Raw genomic sequence first — 11,367 nt, forward strand, 5'->3', positions numbered from 1 at the left:
CTGGGCAAGGAGAGCCCTGGGCAGAACTTCAGGGGGGTACCCTCCAAGCTCTCAGGGGCAGAGGTGGAGGCCGTGACTCAATGCTGCGGGAGCCTGATGACTCAGGCCTGGGCTGGGGACCAGACCGACATATTTTCCGAAGAAAAGTTACTCTGAGGCCCTCCCTCTGGGACATCCCTCCCTCAAACCTCCTGCCGCGGGGGCCTGGGAACCAAGCCCTGGGCCGTGGGGTTGTGTGTATGTGTGTGTGTGCCAACTTGGTTACAAGGTGCCCCCGTCCTCCTCCCTGCCCGCCGACGTCCACCCACACAACCTGGGTACACAGCTCCTGACACGTTAACACCGAGGACAAGCGGGCTCCCGGAGGGGGAGGAGGTGATGCTGCCCATCAGGACCACCAAAGTGTGCGCACGCGCTCCCTCACGCCCAGGGGGAACCCCGCTCGTGGTCCCGCCGACTCACAGCCAAGGCCACACCCACGGCCCCCGGGACACGCTGGCCTCGCGCCCTCCCCGCCCACGCGCGCCCGGTGGCGCGGCTCCCGGCGCCCCCTCGTGGACACACGACAGCTAGGCTGGCCGGTCGCTGAAACCCCTGCCCCAGTTGGTGGGTGATCAGTTCTTCAGGGCCAAATCCCGGGCCTGTCACCTTCCCCAGGCCGAGTTCCGCTGTGTGAACCCCCGCGTGGCGCCTTCCTTCTCTGTGCCTTTTTCCTTTTCGAGTGGAGAACGGCCTTATGAGGCTCTGGATCCCTACGGATGGTTGCCAGGGCCCAAGGGCATCTGAGCTCCCTTCCTTACTTGTAAACAGCATAGATTAATTGATTCTAAGATAAAGTCTCAGGGGACGAGGTAATAACAATAGTTAACATTTAGATCCCGGCACAATCTTAAGGGTTTTGTATATATTACCTTGTTTAATCTCCAGAATAACCTATGAGGCAGATGAACCATTATCGCCCCCATTTTACGGATGCAGCAACTGAGGCACAACTATGTAACTTACCCAAGATTAATGATTCTGAGCCTGTGCTTCTAGGGTTCTAATAATGTATGTTTCTAACATTTCTCGCACGTAAATGTTCTGTGCTCCCAACCTCGACATTCCGAAAACTCTCTGATTTCCAAGATTCTAGGTTTGGAACATTGACAGGTCAAACGTTCTGAGATTGGAAAGTCTCGTGTGCCGAATCTGACACTGACGGGTATAACTTTTCTTTTTTAAGAAAGTTAGATTTTTAAAAAATTCAACAACTTAAAAATGATACTCAGATTTAAAAAGTATTCCTAGGCGGTCGGGAAAGGTATTTCGCCTAGGGCTAGAGCTCCAAACCTACAACCTGGGGCGGACCGGAATCTGCAGAAGGGGGAGGAGCCATTTATCCTTTACCAAGATAGTAGCTTCCCCGCCCCTTTGCGGCTCCAGCCGCCCTACCAAGATGGCGGCCGCCGGAAGTAGGTCAGGGAGGGGGCGGGATTTCGGCGTGCGCATGCGCCAAACCTCATTTCCGGACGCCAGAGACCAAGTTCTTCCTTTAACAAGATGGCGGTGGGAAGCGGTGGTGGTGGGGCCCGGCGGTGCTCGAAAAGCCAGGCCGATTCCGGCTTCCTGGGGCTGCGGCCCACTTCGGTGGACCCGGCCCTGAGGCGGCGGCGGCGAGGCCCAAGAAATAAGAAGCGGGGTTGGCGGCGGCTCGCTCAGGAGCCGCTGGGATTGGAGGTCGATCAGTTCCTGGAGGACGTGCGGCTGCAGGAGCGCACAAGCGGGTGAGTGGGGCGGGACTGCGGACAGGTGGGCCACGTTCTGTGTGGCGGGGTGCGAGGCCGAGCTGCCTGGGGGGACTCTCGGGGGCCTGGGAGCTCCTGTCCGGCACCGCTGGGGAAGCCGAGGGATGGACTGGGAACTCCGGGTGACAGCCTGGGGGGCTTGATAGGGTCACCGGGTACAAGACGCCCAGTTAAATTAGAATCCAGGTAAACCACACTTTTCTGGTATCAGTACTTACCCTGCACCCAGCCTAGTTTAGTGCGTTTTAAGTAGTAAATTTTGCAAACTGGAGGGAGGGGCTCTGGCCTGGAGGGTCCCAGGCGGGAAGATCGTACGTGAATGAGCATAACAGGAAAGCTGGGCCCGGAGAGGTTAAACCTGCACCTTCCGCAGCTTCGTGCCCCTCTCCCCAGCATGTATGGCTGACATCCTGAATTTCTGTTTTTCAGTGGCTTGATATCAGAGGCCCCCGATGAAAAACTCTTCTTCGTGGACACTGGCTCCAAGAATGAAGGTGAGAAAGGGTTTTTATGGCGGGTGTATGGTGATGATTAGTCCTTATTGAGGCTCCCTGAGCCTCTAAAAGGATCTGTGTTAATGACGTGGCTTGGGTGGAAAACACCTGCAAAAAAGAAGTTATTTACTATATAAACAGGAGGACCTGGAATGAACAGAAAGCAAGTTAGGGACTAACCTAAAGAACTCATTTTTTTTTTCTGAGGTTTCAGAGAGGTCTCAGTGGCCAGAGAATCCAGTCGGGATCTGCCTTGTTGAGTAGATAATCATAAATCAGGAGGTCTCTGTTAATTTGCAGAAAACCAAGTCAGGGACTTGCTGTAAGGAATCACACCTGTTTTACTCAATAAGATGTTTGTTCTTTAATGAGAACAAAAGGACCGAGTTGAATAAGAGACTCCTCTTGACCCGCTTGCTTTAATTTGCCAAAATGCAGGGTCGGGACCTTCTAAAACAAGTGGAGGAGAAGCAAGTTAGGGTTTGCTTCAGTGAGTAATAAGGTTTACTGTCAATACCTGGAAAAACAAGTGAACAATAAGCGACTTGTTTTAAGGAGGGGTAGAAAAGCTAAGGGGCCCGTTTTAACGGGAAAGCCGATAGTTTTAATGAGCAAAACGTCAGGCTGCTGTAACAGCAGGATGGCCTTTATGAGCACGTATGAGATCAGGCAAGGGATCTGGTCTAAGGGAAATGAAAGGACCTCTTGGGGGAGAGCGGTCTTTGAGTGAGCAGGTAAGGAAGGGGTATTAAAGAGGTCGACTTTCACAGGAGTGAGGAGATCTGCTCTGTGAACAGAAGGGTAAGGCAGGGAGCTGTCCTGGTGAACAGGAGAGGAAGTAGTTACAGATTCTGCTTTAGATTAAAAAAAAAAAAGTGGAAGGATAACAGCGATTGCAGGCTTTCACGGATGATCGCTGTGGAATCGAGATACAATGGACCCTTGAACAGTGCAGGGCTCAGGGGCACTGACGTTCCATGGAGTCGAAAATCCACGTGTAATTTGTAGTCGGCCCTCTGTACTTTGGTTCCACATCTGTGGATTCAACTAACTGCAGATCGTGTGTTCCTGTAGTATTTGCTATTGAAACAAATCCTGGTATAAGTGGACTCTAGCAGTTCAAACCCATGTTGTTCAGTGGTCAGCTGCAATTATTGGGTTGGCCAAAAAGTTGGTTTAGGTTTTTCCATAAGATGTTATGGCCAACGCCGAACGACGTTTTTGGTCAACCCAATACACCTCCGCCTGATCCTGTGAGGTAGGCATTAAACCTCATTTTGGCAACACAGAGGAGGAAAGTCACTTTCATGAGGTCCCTTAGCGAATGGAAGGATGTGGATTCCATCCTAGTATGTTTTGTTCTAGAGTCCTTTTTACTATTAGGCTTTAGAAGTAAAAGCAGAAAATTCTGTTGTGCTAAGAATCGGCCGTATTGGGTCCTGAGTCCAGCTCCCTGGGCCTCATGTCACCTGACCACCTGCTTTCTTCCTTGTTAGTGTTAATGGTTCTGTGGCCTCTTCCCTGTTGCCTCTGGAAGCCCCTTGTCTGCAGGGCTGTGGGTCTGACTCCTCTGTGTCCCCAGCACAGGGCTGCCTCCAGCTGGCCTAGGAAATGGGTGTGGTGTGGGGAGTCACAGCTTGGGCACCCTGGGCCCTGCCCTTGCAGGGGCCTCTTTCCTCAGGTGAGAGCCTGGGGTCAGCCTGGGCCCTCCAGGTCTGTACTGGGATGCAGGTCTCCAGGGGAGCCGGAATGAGGGGAGTGGGAAGTTGGTCTTGGGTAGTGAGGACGCCTGAGGCCTTAATTCTTTCCTTTCTCCCACCCCCAGAGCCGAACAAGAAGAGGACCAAAGGTCAGAAGAGGTCGCTGCTTCTCAAGAAACCCCTTCGGATCGACCTCATCCTAGAGAACACATCCAAGGTCCCTGCACCCAAAGAGTAAGTGTCCCACCCCCACAAGACCCTCCTTCTCCTCTGGTTCTGGCCTCACGCCGTTCTAAAGGATTTTGGGGAGGGAGGGTGATGGGTGAAGGGCACTGGAGGGGAGGATGGGGTCGGATTTGCGCTTTGGGGAGCGGATTGGAGGCGGTGAGGCTGGGGCCAGAGTGCTGTGGCTGGGCAGGCGAGGATGGGCCTGTACGTGGCCGAGGGCTCTGGGGATGGAAGGGAGGGCTGGGTGGGCAGCCACGGCCAGGGGATGGGTCAGGCAGGGCTTGGTGACTGACCCCTGAAGTGGGGGTGGGGCGTGGATGGCGGACGGGACGGACAGTGGAGCGACGCTGAGGTTGGTTGTGAAATGGTGTGTGAGGTCCCTGGGAGAGCTCCAGGGCAAGGGCCCCAGGGGCTGATGTGTTGTCAGGTCTGGGGCTCAGGAGAGAGGCCTGGGCTGGGGGCAGACATGGGGAGATGGTCTCTGAAGCTGCTGGTTTGAGTGAGGAGGCCCCCTGTGGAGGGAGGAGGTGCTGGGATGCGTGGCGGGGGCAGGGGGAGCCCGCCTCACCTGCTGCGCCTGTGCTGCTTCTCCCCGGCCCAGCGTCCGAGCCCACCAGGTCCCCAACGCCAGGAAGCTCAAGCGCAAGGAGCAGCTGTGGGAGAGGCTGGCAGAGCGGGGCGAATGGCCCCGGGAGGTGCGCAGGGCTCAGGCCCGGCTCCTCCACCCTCCCGCGGCCAGAGCCAAGCCCGGGCCGCAGGACACGGCTGAGCGGCCCTTTTACGACCTTTGGGTCAAAGACAGTGAGTGTCCCTGCTGCTGCGCGCCGTGTCTAAGGGGGGTGCCCTGCGGGGGTCGCTTTGAGGGTCTTCGACAGAGTCAGGTGTCTTGAAGTGGCACCGTTTTCCTGCTCGCGCTCCCCTTTTCCACGTGGGCCGCCTCCTGCCCCTCCGCCTGGGGTCTCCTCTGCTTTCTGGACCCCGTCCACATGCTCTCTTGCCTGGCATTCGAAGCCCTTTGGGGTCTGAGAGTCAGTCCTTCCCGGGCCGTCTTCCAGTGAGTGCTTCGGTGCCATCTTAAGAGAGGAGGGCTGGGAGGGAGCCCCTCAGGGCCCCGACGTTCCCCCAGCAGCTGCCCCTCGCTGCCTCCGCAGACCCTCTGGACCGGCCCTTGGAGCACCAGGACCCTTTTTTCCTGGAGCAGACCAAGAAGAAAGGTGTGAAGGTGAGAATTCATCAGAAGGGCGTCCTGGGTGATAAGGGTCAGAGCGCGGGGCTGGGGAGCGGTGAGGCCGTAGAGCCTCAGCGTCAGAGCCCGACCGTCCTGTGACCGGGAGCCCCCTTGCTGGAGCCAGGCAGGCAGTGCCGCCTCCAGGGCACAGAGCAGAGTGGTGGCAGGTCGGTGGGACGTGCTTCAGGGAGATGAGGGAAACCTTCACTGGACAGTAAGATGGTACTAAGGGGCCGGAGACCTGGTGTAGCGAGCGAGCCTGCAGAGACGGGAGGGCAGAGCCTCCAGCGAGGGCGGGGCTGTAGGGTGCGGAGGCCCGCTGGTCCGGGTGGGAGAAGGCTGCGGGATCCCACTTTGGGCTGTGGGCTTTTATCCTAAGTGCTTTTGCACACGGGAGCGGTGGGGTTGTGCGATGCTCTGAGGAGGTGGGACAGGTGGGGGCGGGCGCCCCAGCACGGGGGTGAAGGGGGTGACCCGAGGCAAGTCCTCGGGCAGAAGCACCCAGCCTGGCGGGCAGTTGGCTGTGGGGCGGAGCAGGGGGCGTCAGGGGCGACCCCCAGCCTTCTGCTGTAGACGGGGGGCCTTTGCTGCGGTGGAGGCCAGCGGGGCAGGGACGCGGCAAGTCCAGATGGGGAGATGCCGCTCAGAGCTGAGCGTGCACTCGGGTCCCCTGGGGGTTTGTTAAAGTGCAGGTTCTGGTTAGCGGGTTTCAGGTGAGCACGTGGCCCTGCGTTTCTGCCAAGTTCCCGGGGGCGCAGGGCTACACTCTGAGTGTGCGTTAGCCCTTGTCTGCGGTGTCCTGCGCTGGGAGACACAGAACCTCATGCCCTCTGCCGAGCACAGCTGCCCATCTCAGTGATGGCCTGATGACCGTACCTTACGGTTTTGCAAGTCTCACCCCTCCCCACCGCTCTGGCGACAGGGACCCTACTCAGGAAAGACAAGCGGAGTCCCTGCGTGCTTGTCCTGGGGTTGCTGCGCCCGCGGTACCAGCTGTCCATCGTTACAGATGCCACAGGCACCTCCTAGCTTGAAGGCCGTGCGCAGGCCTCTGCCGCCTCCCGGGCCCAGGGTCCCAGCACTTGTAGGAGCTTGAGTCATGGCACTCCCGGGCCTTACCCTGCCTTGGTCTTGTCCTCCTCCAGCGGCCGCAGCATCTCCACACCAAGCCCTCCAAGGCGCCTGCCGTGGAGGTGACGCCCGCGGGAGCTTCCTACAACCCATCCTTTGAGGACCACCAGGTACGCCGCCCCGCCAGGCCTCTCACTCGGTGCTTGGCCACTTGGTTGGCATGCCCTCCCAGGGCTCGTGGTCCAGTCAGGGAGACAGACCTGTTCCCGGACAGTGATGACCCAGAGTGGGCAGGGCTGGGATGGAAGGGCATGCGGGGGAGGGGGGGGCATCAGACCCAGCCTTGGGAGTCAGGGAGGGCTTGGCTGGAGAATGGGGCATCAGAGCTGAGACTGGGGGCAGTTTGTTACGGTAAGAGAGGAAGGAAGGGGGGTGTTGCAGTCGGAGGGAGCAGCATGTGCAAAGGGCCCGGAGGTGGGCGAGACCGCGGCACCTTTCAGGAACTGTGGGACATAAATGCAAAAGGCTTTCAACTGGTGGCAACAAAACGTGTGACCGAGTAAGCTTTGTGCAAGGGTGAAGGTAGTTTAGCAACAGCAAAAGCTGGTGGCGAGAGTCAGTGCTTATCTCACAGACATCTGTCGGGTACAGATGTCACGAACAGAGAGGGGACAAACCCCCGCCCTCTGGGAGCTCAGGTTCCTGGAGAGAAATCAAGGTCGCTGAGTAGACGCAGGTGCTCCTGTGAATGCTGTTTAGCGTTGTTCCCCGTGAGACAGACTCTTAGCTGACCCAGGGCGGGGCCATGTCCCTCCCCCGGGAACAGCGTCCTCGGGAGCAAACAGCGCCGCGCCGGCCACAGGCAGAGGAGGCTGCTCGCAGAGGCTGCCGCTCATGGGGAGATGTTGTTTTTTCTTTTTCTTTCTTTTTTACCATAATCGCTTTATCAGGATATAATTTCCATGCATGTGATTCACCTACCTACAGGACACAGTTCAGTGGTGTTTAGCATATGCAGAGCTGTGCAGCCATCGCTACAGTCAATTTTAGAACATTTTCATCACCCCAGAAAGAAGGCTAATGCCCATCAGCCGTCACCCGCCAGTTCCCCATTTTCCCTGGTCTCGGGCAGCCACCGCTTCTTCCTGTCTGTGTGCATGTGCCTGTTCAGGGCACTTCCTAGAAGTGGAACCTCCAGTGTGTAGAGACCAGACTGTCCTTTAAGAGGACGGTTAGAGCAGACGTGAGGTTAGGGATTAGAAGCCCCCTTTGGCCGGTGCAGGGAGGCCAGGGAGAGGAGGGGCGCCTGGGCTGTCGAGGGGGGTGGGCTGAGTCCTGGGGTGGAGGTGCAGGTGGGAGGTAAGAGGGCCGGGTCTGTGACTCCCAGGACAGGCCTCCCGGGCCTGGGTCCTCACCTGCACCCCCGCCCCCTCCCAGACCCTGCTCCGGGCGGCCCACGAGGTGGAGCTGCAGCGGCAGAAGGCAGCAGAGAAGCTGGAGCGGCAGCTGGCCCCACCGGCCTCGGAGCAGGCCGCCACCCAGGTGAGCCCGGGCCCACTCGCCCGCCCTCCCCACGCGCTCCCTGCCTTGCGCCTGACCCGCCCCCTCTCCCCAGGAGTCTGCGTTCCAGGAGATGTGCCAGGGACTGCTGGAGGAGTCGGATGGGGAAGGGGAGCCGGGCGAGGGCCAGGACGAGGGGCCGGAGGCTGGAGGAGACCAGGCCACGGGAGCAGAAGCCTCGCCCACAGCCGTCCGCCCGGCCTCCGCGGAGAAGAAGACGGAGCAGCGGCGGCGGCGGGAGAAGGCCGCCCGGATGCTGGTGAGCACCGTGGGCTCCAGTCTGCTCTGCCCAATCCCGCAACCTGGTTTCTCCTGCCTGCAGCCTGCTTTTTTGGGGCTGTTTGGGATCCTTGAAGCTCCTTTGTCCGCTGAGACCTAGTTCCTGGCATCCTCCAGGTGCCTCTCTGGGCTCAGAGGAGGCAGCGGGGAACACGCCAGGTCATGCCCTGCTGCCCTGGTGAAGGTGTTCGGGGGTGGGGGGTGGGGAGGGTTTATGAACCCCAGACAGAGAAAAACGGATAAGGAAGGTCGGTTCACAAAACAAGCACTGGGCTTCCCTGGTGGCGCAGTGGTTAAGAATCCGCCTGCCAGTGCAGGGGACACAGGTTCGAGCCCTGGTCCGGGAAGATCCCACATGCCACGGAGCAACTAAGCCCGTGAGCCACAACTACTGAGCCTGCATGCCACAACTAATGAAGCCCACGTGCCTTGAGCCCGTGCTCTGCAGCAAGAGAAGCCACTGCAACGAGAAGCCCGCACACTGCAGTGAAGAGTAGCCCTCACTCGCCGCAACTAGAGAAAGCCCACCATAGCAATGAAGACCCAGTGCAGCCAAAAAGCAAATTTTTTTAAAAAAGAAAAGCACTGTGGAGAAACAGCTGCTGTAACCTGGGAGCAGGTGGAGGAAAAGCCCCCCGGGGCCGGGTGGTGCTCGGCCTGGCCCCTGACCTCGCCCGTCCCCGCAGAGGGTGCAGCAGGCTGCCGTGCGGGCCGCCCGGCTTCGGCGCCAGGAGGTCTTCAGGCTGCGCGGGATCAAGGCGCAGGTGGCACAGCGGCTGGCGGAGCTGGCTCGACGGCGGGAACGGCGGCGGGCTCAGCGGCTGGCAGAGGCGGACAGACCCCGCCGGTTGGGGCGGCTCAAGTGAGGCCCGGGCTGGGGGCTCCCTGGGAGGCTGGGAGGGGTCCAAATCCCCCATCTGGCGCCTTCCTATCTTTGCTCAGCCTGGGCCTCTCCTGGGAGACCATTTCTTTCCCCCCAGAATTCCATGTTCTCAACCCCACTGCCCGGCTCTTGTTCCCAAGAGGGGTCTTTGGCCCTGTGTCCTGGGCCAGGCTGACCTCCCCCCCACCCCCGCGCCGGACGCCCCGCATTCCCCAGGTATCAGGACCCCGACATTGACGTGCAGCTCAGCTCGGAGCTGTCGGACTCACTCAGGACCCTGAAGGTACTTGTCTGGGCTGGGGGGCTGTAGGGGAGACGCTCGTGCCTGGTGATGATACCCATCCTTGCTCCCCGTGTCCACCAGGGACTATGGGTGACATCATGGCTGCCCCCAGGCTGGGCTGGTTGGGCTGATGCCTGGGGGCTGAGGGCACGGGGTCCCCTGGGGGTGAGGGGCCGAGTGATGGATAGTTGGAGCCTGGGGCCCTCAGAACACCGTTCCTCCTGGCTAGGTCCCATTGTAGCCCCTGGTCTCCGGGCCCCACTCTCAGCGTCTTCAGTCCCAGAGGGGTCTTCCTAAAGCTCAAAATAGACCCTGTTCCTCCCCGACTCAGAGCCTGCGGTGGCTCCCCAGTGCCCCCAGGAGGAAGCCCAACTCCTCACACAGCCACGGACCCTGTGTGGTCTGGCACGCCTTGGGGCTCCAGCCAGCTGTACTTGTAGTGGGCCGACCGTGCACCCTTCTTCTGACCCCACCTTTGCCCCTGCGCTCCCCTGCCGGCCATGCCCATTCCCCCTTCTCCAGCCTCCTTCGTGTTGCTTCTTCCAAGCCCAGCTCAGGGCCAGCCCATGGGCCCGTACCTATCACCCCACGAGCTCAGGGCCAGGCTGAGCTCCTGGTGTACGTGAGGCCAGACTCGGGACCTTGGCTAAGGGGGGGACTGCAGGGCTGACTCCCCCCCTCCACTGGACCCTGTGGAATGGTCAGGGCCCTGGGGTTTCTGCCTGGCACCCGCTGAGGCCTCCCTGTCCGTGTCTCGCAGCCTGAGGGCAACATCCTCCGTGACCGGTTCAAGAGCTTCCAGAGGAGAAACATGATCGAGCCTCGGGAGCGAGCCAAGTGAGGGCCGGGGCCTGCCATGCAGGGCGGGCATCGGGAACCTTCCCGCACTGGATGGGCGCCGGATGGGCTTGAGGTCGCCGACTGCTCTCTTCTCCCTCCCCCAGGTTCAAGCGCAAGTACAAAGTGAAGCTGGTGGAGAAGCGGGCGTTCCGCGAGATCCAGTGAGTGGCGCTCCCCTTCTCCCCAGTGGTTTCCAGCGGTCCCGGGGCCCCTCCCAGACCCAGTCGCCGTGGCCAGTGATGGAGCGATGCTCCCTTGGCCAGGCCCGGGACAGGGTCAGCCTGCCAGAGCCACCTGACCCCAGAGTCAGGCCAGGGAGGGTCCCTGAGGGGAAATGGAAGGGCCCAAACCGGAAGAGGGGGTGTCACGTGGATGAGGATGTGGGCCCCCCCACCGCCGTCCACCCTCAGCCTCCCCTCTGTCCCCAGGTTGTAGCTGCCGCAAGATGTTGGAGCCCCCGCCCTTCAATAAAGCACCTTCTGACCAACACCTCAGGCCTCGCGTGTGACTTGTCTCCCTCCTGGGGGCAGCTCTGCCTGTCCCCCTGTAGCACACAGGGATGTGGGTACCAGGGCCTTCGTCTCCACCAAAGGCTGGTGGGAAGCCAGGGCGTGGCAGAGGGCCTGTCCAGCAGAGGCAGGGGCAGCCATCCCGGGAGTGAGCAGCGTCTTACAGAAGTAGGCAGAGGAGACAGGCGTGTGCTGTTGGGTGTGGGAGAGGGGAGGGCTGCACTTGGGTTTCTGGTGGGGAGAGGTGGCTCATTGCACTGCAGTGACTGGGGAGGCGGACCTTGACCGCAGGCACCTTGACGGCAGGCGCGTCACATTGTTCAGAGCAGCAGCTGATGTTTGCTGCCCGCCTATCCTTTCTCATCAAGCCCTCGACAGCCAGTTTAAGAGGGCAGGAATTACCTATCCCCGCCCCGCCCCCTTTTTCTTTGGCATGTGGCATCTGTTAACCTGACCGGGGATTGAACTTGGGCCCTCTGCAGTGGAAGGGCAGAGTCTTAACCAC

At 59.9% G+C, this 11,367-nt stretch overlaps 1 protein-coding gene across 1 annotated transcript; it reads left to right on the forward strand.

Annotated features, from left to right (window-relative positions):
- Positions 1 to 1,423: 1,423 nt before the first annotated feature.
- On the forward strand, positions 1,424 to 10,518 carry NOP53 (NOP53 ribosome biogenesis factor; the record flags this gene model as incomplete). Its single annotated transcript, XM_081217905.1, is given in 13 exon segments — positions 1,424 to 1,457; positions 1,460 to 1,766; positions 2,217 to 2,281; positions 4,107 to 4,215; positions 4,811 to 5,010; positions 5,361 to 5,431; positions 6,583 to 6,678; positions 7,946 to 8,050; positions 8,124 to 8,327; positions 9,034 to 9,209; positions 9,447 to 9,513; positions 10,274 to 10,350; positions 10,458 to 10,518. Coding segments are annotated over 13 exon segments (1,557 nt in total). The 5' UTR covers positions 1,424 to 1,438.
- Between the last annotated feature and the right edge of the window lie 849 nt (positions 10,519 to 11,367).

Source organism: Mesoplodon bidens (assembly GCF_964165515.1).
Source record: "Mesoplodon bidens genome assembly, chromosome: 18".
NCBI lineage: Eukaryota > Metazoa > Chordata > Mammalia > Artiodactyla > Ziphiidae > Mesoplodon > Mesoplodon bidens.